Here is a 12,263-nt window from a genome sequence, read left to right on the forward strand (position 1 = left end):
AGGAGAGGAGGAAAAGACAAAGAGGGAAGGGAGGGAGGGAGGGAGGGAGGGAGGGAGGGAGGGAGGGAGGAAGGAAGGAAGGAAGGAAGGAAGGAAGGAAGGAAGGAAGGAAGGAAGGAAGGAAGGAAGGAAGGAAGGAAGGAAGGAAGGAAGGAAGGAAGGAAGGAAGGAAGGAAGGAAGGAAGGAAGGAAGGAAGGAAGGAAGGAAGGAAGGAAGGAAGGAAGGAAGGAAGGAAGGAAGGAAGGAAGGAAGGAAGGAAGGAAGGAAGGAAGGAAGGAAGGAAGGAAGGAAGGATATAAATCATACTTAGTACATTTGTTAATTTAAAATTAATATTTTTACTTGAATGTTTGGAGACAGAAAGACAGAGAGTAAAAGAGACTTATAAACCTGTAGGAAGGTGCCACATGTATTAATTTCCAAATTTATTTCCCAGGCTAGCTCTTGGAGAACTTACAAAGCCATTAATTTTATAGAATCCCTTGGGAGTAGCAGCCTGCATTGTCCCATAAACACAGGCAGATTTAACATTAGCGTGAGCTATGCCTTTCCTCAGATTTAGGTGCCCTACCCTGGCATAACCTTCCACGTTTAGCCTTCGATGGAGACAACTTCCAGAATCAGCATGGGGAGCTGGTTTTAGCCTTGTGGTGGTACCCCAAGCCCCAGAATTTGGCACACAGAGCAGACAAGCAGAGAGTCACTGCTGTCCCTTGATGTTTGAAGTGTTTTTGAGAGGCTAGGAAATAAAAGCAGACTGGAGAAGCCTGCACTGTTCCAGAGCCACCAAGCCTTACTTTCCTACAAGTCCCCACTCAGTGTATATGACATTTTTGACCCAAGCTGTTGAGTTACATGCTTCACTTTCTGCCTTTTGCTATACTTAGTACAGAGATGATTTTAAAAAATCAAGGTTTTGCAGAAAATGTGAATATCTGAACACTGTGTTTGCCTCAAGATGTTTGAAACAGACATGTTTTTATAAGAAACATACATGTTTATTTCTGAAATTAGGATTAAATGAGCGATTACCTCTGTGTGATGTATCAGAAGTACAATTTTGTTCAAACAGACACATTTAATAGCATCTCAATCACATGGAAAAAATGGAAAAAGGCACATTTTCCCCCCTATATTAACTTCTTTAAAGACATTTTTTCCATGGGGGAAAAAGTTGTTCAAAACTGAGGATCAGTTCTAACTTCTAGGCAGTCCCAGCAGGTAAATTTTTACTCTCCCCTCAGGGTTTTAAGTCTCTCTCTCATCACTTTTCTATATTTACACTGAATGCTACAAAGCTATGTGCATCCCTCTGCCTGCTCTCCCTCTGCAGCCCCAGCAACACAAGACTGAAGTTACAGCCCTTGGGCAGTGGTGGCTCTTCTACATCACAGAACATTTCTGCTCAGCTGCCTGTTTCATCTCAGTAAAGGTGGCTTGTGCCTTTTCTTTGATGGCATCCATGTCCATATTCTGGATGTTCTGCAGCTGGCCTAGGATAGAGTCCTTGTCCTCTTCCTCCTCCTGATCTTCTGCCACCATCTTCTGAAGGTCTTCTGGCAACCCCACATCATCTCCAGCCATCTGTATTTGATTCTCATCCAATTCGCTCTAAAGCAGGAAACAAAACCAGCAGATGAGAGTATTTCTGGTCTCCCAGGATCTACAAATGAGCCTCTTGATTTGCTCTTTTTTTGTTTGTTTGTTTTTAGGGAGAACCAAAACAGGTGCACAGATTTTTCAGTCAAATTTTTTGGGTGCAACTTAAGAATTCAGGGCCACAATCAGCCTCCATGAAAGTTCTAAAATTTTTCAGGCAATGTCAATTATATTTCTTTGAAGGGCTTCAGCACTGTTAAAACTGAAGCCCTCAGTGTCACTTGTCATTTTAGAAATCTTTGCCATGCTGATAGTTCAGGAATTCCATTCCAAGTTATTTGTATCCCCCAAAACTATGCTGCAGGACACTACCAAGCCTGCCAGCTGCTGTGCCTGTCTGCCTCTGGTCAATGAAACAAGAGCTTAAGAAAAGCTGTGGTACCATTTCTTTATTCAGTTGCTGAGGGGGTGGGGTGATTTTTAGGTATCAGCACCAAACTGAAGCCTTCTGGAAGAAAGATGCACTAAACTTCAGAATGAATTACTGGGAAAAGGGTCCCCCGTCTTCCCAAACTATGTCTAAACTCTCTCTGGGTCTCTGGTTGGTCTCTGAGTTGTGATAAAGAGCAGGGGCTGCCTGGCACATAATCAGTGTTGCAGTGCTGGTAAGCGGGGTAATAGGAGAACTTGGACAATAAAAGAGAGGAGGGAGGTTGGTTGCAAGTCTGAGAAAGAAAAAGAGACAGGAGAAGAAACTGGTTAAGCAATTAAACGGGCTGAGATGCAGTAGGCACTGCACACGCTTCCTGCCTGCCCACTGAAACACTCCATCAGTGGGATTATGTCAATTTTTCAAACAATGGTGATTTTGTTCACGTTTTCTGGTGGATTCTGATGGACCCAGAGCTCAGAAGAACGGGGTATTTTGACACAGTTCACACATCAAAGATAAGCATTAATGCCTCATTACATCTCCAAAATTAAGCATGACAGCAGCAAAGGCCTGATATGAATAAGCAGCAATGCTATCAGCAGGAGGTGTTTTTTAGAGTGAGGAGTCTGGGTTTTGCATGAATGAAAGGACAAATGAATGCAGGGACATATATGAGCAATATCTGTGTTGTTGCAGGCCTTTGCGAGGACAGGAAGACTGGAGGTGTTCAGCTTCATAACCACTATTTATGGTGCCATATTTCCACACTTTATGCTTGCAATGACTGTACTACCTTTAATCTGATTTTCCCCAATATATCCTGTGAAACTGTGGAGCGCTCTAGCAGGATTATTACTGCTATGTGGATAAAGTGGGCGAGGACATCTCTTCACCTTTTTGGGTAAAGGTTGCTGCAGTCAGATATGTGAGAGCTAGAAACAATCTCCCAAACAGAAGAGGTATTTTTTATTGATTGTGTAGCAGGACAAATTGTGTTAAGCTTTCGTTCAGCATCTGATGGCTATCAGAGGAGTTAGGAGTTAGCCCTTTTGAAATCCTTAACAGTAGCAGTAGGGGATTATAAAAAAATGTTAATTACTGAAAAAGTGCCCCTAATCAGACTATCAAACGTTCTTTCCTTTAGAATTATTTCTAATTTAAGGTATTATCACTGCACGCTACTGTAGTGATTCATGTCTTTGGCAACGTGAACAATTGTCTGACACGTTCTTGCACCAAAACCCACTGTCCTATGGAAGTCTGGGATGTGATGTGCCACAGTTTGGGGCTTCAAAGTGTTCTCTGACTGAAAAAGAATACATTGAGATATAGTCTAAAGCAGTACAATTCTGCCCAAGCTACCTGCCTTTACCCACTTGACAATTAGCTTTAACAGACCTAAAATGAGCTTCAACAGGGTGGGGTTGCTCAACAAGAAGCAAAGAACCACATGATACATGTATGGCCTCTCTCTTTCTTCTAAAATGTGAGCATTTGATTCTTGTTTACTTTGATTTGAAATGGAAAAGTGAACACAGAAGCAACATCTATTCTACTAAATCAAATATGCCTGGCACCGGTCTCTTGCCCCAAGGCCAACTGGCCTGGAAAAACCCACTGGGATGCTACTGAACTCTGTCGCCCTACCAAACAGGGTGGTCCCATCTAACTGCCGATTGGAAATGCCTAACTCCCAAACTGGCCGTGGGAACTACTTGGGAGAGTGCCCAGGCCAAAATTGGGTCAGACATTATTCTGACAATTCAAGAGCATAGGCAATAGAGTCCGAGTGCATGGTAATGTTTTTTTGGCCCTGATTAGGCATCTGATGTAGTCAGTCCCAGATCTGTTTTGCTATAGATGCAATAGAGTTCTTTACATACACAGTGATACACAGGTAGGTGTAAGCAGAAAACTGTCTAAATACCTGCTTTGTTACAATTTGGTGGTAAAGTCCTCTGCCTAAATTAAGGTGCAAAGGTCCAATTCAAAGACACCAACTTTATTTTGTAGCATTAAGTGTGTAGAGAAATGAGAAAAAAGGTGTGTGTGAGAGAGAGGAAAGATTAAGATAGTGCAAGCAGGAGATGGTCACCATCTGATAACAACAGGGGAAATTCCTTCTCTGGCTCCCACAGGTAAAGGATACTGTTTAACATTAGACAGCTCCATGCCTGCAGGGCAGGAAAAGAAACCTCCCTCAAGGAGAGACAGCTTTTGTTACTAAAAATTTTGTCAAGCTCCCTCAAAGGAAGACTACGCACTCCAGGCAGGGAGAAGAACAATCAAAGTTTGGCATTGCTTGTAAAATGGCACTTTCGATTCTCTGAACAATGATGTTAAAGCCTTCTGTACAGCTTAAGGAGCAAAGAAGACCAAATGCTGGTTCAACACTGCTTATATGAAGTCTGCTTGTAAACAAAAAAAGATCAAAGCTCACAGACTAATGTCCAGGGGAACCAAACTTTTTTCCAGCTTTGCTGTGTGATATTCTGCTTTCTTTATGCCTAACTACCTATGCTGATGTGCAGAGATCCTTAGGTAGCTGACTTCAGACTTTATCCTGTGATTCATCACCTATAATGCACAAGCAACATAAAAAATCAGAGTTCACCTTGCTTTGACCTGTAGGTGGGACTTAAATTAGCAACACAGCAGCACCACCATCCAGCACCAACACAGGCCGCTGAAGGGCTGCAGGTACCTCACAAGTAGGTATGAGGAGCCAAATGTTGGAACCAGCAGCCTGCCTCTCCAGAAACAGCCTCAGAGAATCCAGAGATCACAGCTTGGAGCACAGAACTGCTGAGTGGGGATGGCTCCCTCCTGACAGCTGCACTGGGACTCCATTTTTCCACAGCTCCTCATCAACTCATGCCCCTGTGTTTAGACCTTGCAGAAATTCATTGATTCTTGAATCCCAAATCAGGAAAAAGGCAGCAAGTGGATAACAGAGTTTGGTGAGTTAAAAAAAAAATAAATTAAAAATCAACATTATTATTAAAATATTAATATCTGAATTTATATATTTTAATGTTTTGTATGAATGTGATGCACTGAATATGCCAAAGATGAAAAAGTTGTCCATAGATAAAATGTCTCATGGCTAAAAACATCTTTCTGATGACAAACTTAAGTTGACATCTCTGTTAATAGGATTAGGTTCATTAAGGGTCTACTTTCTCTTATAAATCTGGCCCAGATAGCACGGAGCTTTAGATTTTACATGGCAAAGGGGGCCCTGCTTAGTCCTGAATTTCATGTTTTTACTTTAAATGCTTGCCTGACTGATATTTGTAATATTCAGTGTTTCTAGCTATACTAGGCTACCTGAAATGACTTCCAATTTTCAAAATATTTAATGCATTATCAGAAGTCTGAGAGCATTTTACTGCCAGAATGTTGTATCACAAGCATTGAATTTTTTTTCAGAGACATACAGCGTGCATGTAATAATTTAGTTTTCCTCCTGCTATAACATGTTTTCATGAGGGCTGATGAAAACCAAGAAATGCCATAGGGAGAAACAAATGTAGAGAAACATATCCTGCAATATTGTTTTCTGGCTTAGAGTTACTCTCCTACCTTGGAGACAAATCTTCCATTGTTATTACTGAAATATGGCCCCAGAGAGCACTTAGTACATGCCAAAGCCAAGACCCTGCTGGAGATGGGTCAGATCACCGCTGCATCCTTGTGTGTCTATGAGGTGCTCAGCCAAGGGGGATTGGTGACCTGGACACCATCTCGAGCTGAAAAATGCACTACAAGCGGGAGAATTTGAAAACCAGAGACACACAGCTCCACCGATGTTTAGTTGAGACCTGGGCACTCAAGTATACTGGAGCTTTCCAAAGCAGATATCCTTCTTGGAGATGAAAGTGCAGATGAGATGCTGGGTAAATGCTGCTCAGGAGTTGTCTCAGCATATGCCTCCAAAAGGAAAGCAAAGCCTAATGATATTTTACTCCTCAGCTGCTAATTAAAATGCTGCTGTTTAGAGACTTAGGCCTCCAATCCAATCAATCACTTAAAAACTTGGACTTAATTTTTTTGCATAATTAATCTTTCTGTAATTAAACACCCTCAGGGTATGTTGTCCAGCTACAGCACCAGCCAGGCTCTTAGGGGTGGAATACATTTTACCTGAGTTCACCAGGTGACAACCTGGCCTCCCTCTGGAAGAGACACAGCCACTGGGAGGTGACCCAACCCCACCTTAAATGCCTATTTTAAAGTTTGGCTAGATGAGGCTACAAGTGCTGGTCTCTTTCTGCTGCTGAGTCCCTAAATGACTTGTTTGGATTAAGCACTACAGTTTTTAGGAGTTAAATTTACAGGAGATGGATTCTTTACCTTCCTCCATTTTAATCAATCAAAAAGCACTGGAAAGTACTGATCAGAAAATGAGTGGTAATGACTCAGAGTTGGCAGGTGAGTAATATAAATAAACTCTCAAATTGGTAAGAACCATCACACATATCCTTAAAGGGTATAAATTAAATATGCCAACATCTTCCCAGTAGTGGTGGGTCAGAGCAAATGTGTGATCCAAAGCCCTGGAAAGAGTACTCTGTCCTGTATTACCTCTCTCCTGTCCATGGCAGAAGATTACAAAATAACACAATGATTTAAAATATTTTAAATAAGTTGCTTGAGGCTTTTGCTTTCAATATTTTGGTTTTCCTGGAAATATTTGACAGTGCCAGGATCACTAAAGAAAAAGTAATGGGCAGTTTAAAATCGGTTGGAATTTGGCCTCTGGACTAGATGAACTGATGAGCTACAGGCTTACCTTGGGCAGTCTGTACTTTTCTCTCAGGTGAACCCTTAGAACGGCTCGCTCTGCTTTTTTCTGTGCAAATGCTGCATCTCTTTCCATCCTGGAAATCAGAAAAAAATGTTTGTTCAAGATACTAATAAAAACAATCTTTTGCACTCAACCAGTTGCTTGGGTGCAAAAAGCTACACACGGGAATTATTCCCCAAGGTAAGTAACTTGTCCAAAGGCACAAAAGGAGTAATACCAATAAAGTGATGCCAAGGGGTCACACTTCCTGTGCTTCTGTCACCTGTGAATTTTCCTGGTCTTTCTTTGTGCATTCATTGTTTCACAAGAGCAATGAATTCTAAAGCTTCGCTGTATGGAAAAGCACAGACTTAATCTGTGATTTTATAAAATGTTTTCATTAGATTTAAGAACCAGTCTGCACCATTTTTTTTTTTTTAATTACATATGTATTTATTTGAAAAATGTGTCTCCTCAAATATTTTTGGTAACATTTGATAATACTCACCTTTCATCCCCCTCTCCCTTTAATTTCTTTATTCCCTGGTAGGATTTTAAGGGAAATTCTATTGCAAAATTGATCTTGTTTCAGTATAGGTATTTTGGTGCATAAAAGCTACTTCCAAAATGAAATATTACTTTTCCTCTGCTTCCAAAATGAAATATTACTTTTCCTCTACTTCCAAAATGAATTTTTGGAGTTCTTTCCCTCTAAAAACAAAGCCCCCACAAACAACCTAAAATCTGAGAAGAACCCAAAGCCTGGCTGGTAGCGGGTTCAAAACTGCTTGAGCACAAATTCAGCAAGGCACATTTCCTGGTGTTTCCACTCCTGCACAGCTGAACACCGGGCAAAATCCAGGGAGCCCTGAAACAGGAACATGCTCTGTCCATGTCAGAGATTTCTAACATAGAAGCAAATCTCATCCTGAGATGATCTTTTTTCTTAGAGTTTCTTTCTATCCTATATAGGGGTATTCCTGCCCTGATTCATCAATACAATTCAGCAGGGAAAGGACACGTGCCCCACTTAAAACCAATATAGAAGCAATTCCTTTCCCAGGCATTTCCCTTTCCCAGGAATCCTGTGTTTCTTCTCAGTCTCCATAAAGCATCTTCCTGCCAGCAAGTGGTCATTTCTCTTTTAAATATCCCTTGACAAAAGGCAGAGCAAAACATTCTGTGCTTTTTTTTTCAGACCAAATGACACCTCTTCAGGGCTTCCTGATAGAAATGTCTGATGCTAAATACAGACCTGGATACCTCAAATTCCATCAGTCGTTAACCTGGCACCTATAATCATCTTACAAGAAGGATTTACACAACCATTATGTAATTGACCATTAGAGGAACAGATGCATTAGAGATTTAAAAGTCAATCGTTTTATTTATAATTATGCATGGTTTGAATTCCTACACATGCCAAGTCCTCCATTTTACTTGTTTTTATAAACACAGCAAGTGATAGAGATTGTCTTTGCAGACAAAATTGAGACGTAATTGATTTTAAAGTTTTGCTTTATTTAGTAGATTTTAGAAAAAAAATAACCATCTTAAACCTTTGCTCAAGATAAATGAGCACTCAGTGCTTTGTCAAGTCTGCCCTAATAAATGTGGACAATGAAATATTACATATTGAAAGTGTACTCCACATGGAGTTCTAGGAGAACAAATCATATACATTTGAGAATTAAATCCTGCACTACAAACATCATGGAAAATTTTTCAAGATAAAGTAACATCACCTAGGAATGAGTCCAGCATATCAAGCTGTGGAGATAGCAGGAAAGCATAGGAAAGAGTTGCAGGATGGGGAGGGGGAACAGGAAGAGGGAATGTAATATTTTATAATTTCCAGTTGAGGAACTTTTATTTTGCAAAGTCTTTTTATCAAAGATTCATCTGCTTTTTAAAAAAAATCAGTGAAGAGTTGCATGTTTGGCTTTTTTTTGGGGTTATTTTTATCTGCACAAAGTTACCAAGAATCAGCCCCGTACTCATAATAAGGGAACAGGTACTCACTTCTCCTCAACCATTTGCTTTTGATATTCCTCATACTCCTCTCTGGTCATTCCTGCAGCTGCTGCTGGATCAGAAGGAGTGCTTTCTTCTTTGCTTTCTTCCCCTCCACCTCCAAGTCCCAAATTCTTTACCTGGTTGCTCAACATACTTTTCATTAGAAAGGCCATCCTCTCAAAAGAAAAGGAAAAAAAAAAAAAAGAGCTGTAAGAAAACAACTACAAGAAAGCCAAACGAAATAGGTTTTCAAACACAACAGTTTGTAAGCAAGAGAGTTTCTACAACCACATCAGCTCTTCAAGGGCACAGTGCTAGTGAAACGTGAATGCCAAAACCAGTTTGTCAGCCATAATCTGGATTAAAGAAAGAACTCCTTAATATATAGAGGCAGATGGTTCAGATTACTCAAAAAAAAAAAATCATTAGATGCAACTACCTACTTTTTCCATTAATATCTTAAGCTAATTGCACACACACAAAAATCAATTACAGTGTGCAATAGCATTTTGACATCTTTAGTCTTGTAGCTTGCTCTTACTTTCAGAGAGATCACAACATTCCCTGGATCTGAATTGAAAACCTGCTTGATTCAATAACCATAGTAAAACAGCAAAATTCAAGCTACTGAGTGGAAAACCCTCAGATTTGAGATTTGAAAACTTCAAGTCTTCATTAAGCAAAACCCCTGATTCTTTTTATCCGTTAATATTTTGTCCCACTGGACAGAAATATATTGTGTGTTTTTTCTTCAGCCCCTTTTCATATAGTTGGTTTATCTTGCAGATGAACAAGGTATCACTCATTAAGCTATGAGTTACATTAAGTTATCAAAGTTATGATTACTTTATTTCAAGAAACCCCACAGAAAACAAGTCAGATCTTCCTACTGTTCTTTTGGGTTTCTGTCAGCTCTTCCCCAGGCTGTCTCCCTCTAAACTTGTACTTTGGTGCTGCATAAAACATCTGCTGTTTTTAATCCTAATTGCTAATAAAGGATGAATAAATCTGAATCTGTATGCCATAAAACAGTCTGGATATCTTTTGGGTGTAGATTGTTTCTCTAGGTCCTCATCTTTCAAAACTTCAGCCACATCATTAGCTTCACCAAGTCTACTCAGCTAAACATTTCCAGGATATGCTACCTAGGTCATAGACTATTTTCGGAAAGAAAATCACCCACTAGGTTCCCAAAGTTCATGAGTTTGGGTTTTGAGCATTCATCCTACTGCCCTGACTGCACATGCCATAATGCAACATTCTGGAATTTTGATTATCTAAATGGTTCTCCCAGCATTCTCATAATTTCAATGAGAACTGAGAGATGGAAGGATTCCAGTTTGCTTAATGCCTTAATCTGTATTACAGCCTTTCTAATTAAAGCAGACCTATTACTATTACCAAAAAAACAACAAAAGCAAAAAGCAAAACCACAGAACATTCAGAAATCCTGGATTATTAGTGACTAAACAAGAAACCTTAACTTTCTTTTTGAAACTATCATTCATAATCATGAATTCTAAGTAACAACTGCTTCATCTCTATTTAAAATTCTCCTAGCTGGAACTTTGCAAACACTGATTTTTAGTGTTAGGTCTCCAGGGTCTTATCCAAGTGTATGGGAAGTCATACCTGTTAAGCTTTGTGCTGTTGGTCTTTACTGTAAAGAAGCTTCCCTGACTTTGCTGTAGGCTTTGATCCCTCTAGAAATGTTTCTAACATAATTTTGTGCCTAAAAGTGATGCTTTCACAAGATTGAGAAAGGCAAGGACTGGACTAGGGAGGGACTGCTGAGAGGTCTTGCTCTCCAGCTCTCAACCTTGCAATCAGCAAAAGGCCTTCCCATGTTAATTCTGAGATCAAAGATAACAAAAAGGGCTTTAAAAGTTGCAAGGCCTATTGGCATTGAAGCTGCTGAGAAACACAGGAGAGGCTGCTGACAAAAAGCACAACGCAGCCAGTACTCCCAGAGTAATTCTGTTTCAGACAGGTGCTCTATTGAAATTAAAAAACTTACTGCTTTTTGTTGATGACAGGAAACACAGGCTTCATGAAAACATACAGACAGCTGTTAATTAAGTACTCATGTTGCCGTTTCCTTTGCTTTAAATCTATGTCTTTTCCCTCTAGCTTAAGTGAAATCAAAATTAAAGACTCTCTTCCTGTTATATATGATGAAAGTGGGTGATATATAAAAGCCTGTGTTCCATACCCAAGGAACACATGGATCTCTAATCCCAGCAACAGAATTCAGTCTTAAACAGGCAAATTCCAGAGGGAGGCCAGCCCAAAAATGCCATTCAAATTCCCAAACTTTTCTAGATTCTGTGTTCCTATCAGTCACATAATGCAAAAATACTTAGGTGTTCTTGAAAGAACCAGGGTTCTGCCCCTTACTTCATCCCTCTACCAAGAGGATGTTGCCTTTTCTAGCAGCTGGACCATCAGAAAGAAGTATTTTAGGGTTTTGTCAGCTTGAATAGATTTAAAATTCCTCTCCTCCACTTGCTAAAAAATGTGCTCCTTACTGGGGAAAAATGACAAGGAGGGAATTCAGAGTCAGAATGCCATTAACTCCCCACTGTCAGGTAGAACTGAACCCAGATCTGTAAGTGTTCTGACTCTGAATGAAGGGTAAAGGATGCTTCAAATACACTTGCTTAGAATTCATGGACATGTACCAAAAGAAAAGAAAAAGGCTTACTAAAAATATGCACCTTTATTCAAATAAGGTTATCTCTGAACTCCAAGTATCAATTTACATCAGTCAGAAACAAACATGAAACTGTCAGCTGTTTGAATTTAAAATAGTAATAAAAAAAAAAAAAAGAATTTTTGGTGTTACAGTAATTGATCCATTGAGAAAGGTCAGATTTTCTTCCCACAGAAGTCACAAACCAGAGCAGTTAATTTACAAACCATAAACCAGGTCATTTACAAAGTGTATTGTGCATTTGACTTGTGAAAGATTCAGGGGTGACCATGTGCTTAATAAACCCCCACCAGTACAATCCCATTATCTTGTCATTGTCAAATATTTGCACTTAATCATCCACAATTCAAATATAATTTGTTCTCCCTAATATTGTCCAACTGCATTCCAAGGTGTCTTTTCCTCATAGCTGTGAAATCTTACTGGATAAGAATCAAACACACTGTCACTGTTGAAAAAAAACCTAACAGGAGGCCACATTGACTGAAGAATATTTTTAAAATCCTAATTTGCTGCTATCACTTCAAGAACAGACAGGATGAAATTTGAGCTGGGCAGCTGTGAGTCTTCTTTCGATCCAGTGACTTATGGAAGCTCCAGGGGGAGACAACTGTGAAATGAATCATGAAGCAACGTTACCACTTTTCTGATGTTCCATTTAGACCTTTTGTTCCCTACCACAGAAGTTTTCTTATTGCACATGGGAGAAATG

General features: G+C 39.8%; 1 protein-coding gene across 1 annotated transcript; it reads right to left on the minus strand.

The window, feature by feature from the left end:
• Positions 1 to 1,023: 1,023 nt before the first annotated feature.
• Positions 1,024 to 9,029, minus strand: LOC131591900 (complexin-4-like). The gene is made up of 3 exons (XM_058863014.1): positions 8,845 to 9,029; positions 6,829 to 6,916; positions 1,024 to 1,612 (listed from the first exon to the last, which is right to left on the minus strand). Exons 1-3 carry the CDS (start codon positions 9,009 to 9,011, stop codon positions 1,385 to 1,387), a joined length of 483 nt encoding a protein of 160 aa, XP_058718997.1. The 5' UTR covers positions 9,012 to 9,029; the 3' UTR covers positions 1,024 to 1,384.
• Positions 9,030 to 12,263: the final 3,234 nt, after the last annotated feature.

The sequence above is a fragment of the Poecile atricapillus genome, chromosome W (assembly GCF_030490865.1).
Source record: "Poecile atricapillus isolate bPoeAtr1 chromosome W, bPoeAtr1.hap1, whole genome shotgun sequence".
In the NCBI taxonomy this organism is placed as follows: Eukaryota; Metazoa; Chordata; class Aves; order Passeriformes; family Paridae; genus Poecile; species Poecile atricapillus.

Coding starts and splice junctions, on each gene's coding strand:
- LOC131591900 (XM_058863014.1), bottom strand. CDS start 9,011: ATGGCCTTTCTAATGAAAAGTATGTTGAGCAACCAGGTAAAGAATTTG. Junction 6,917..8,844: donor AAGCAAATGGTTGAGGAGAA/GTGAGTACCTGT, acceptor TCTGATTTCCAG/GATGGAAAGAGATGCAGCAT. Junction 1,613..6,828: donor AAAAGTACAGACTGCCCAAG/GTAAGCCTGTAG, acceptor TTCCTGCTTTAG/AGCGAATTGGATGAGAATCA.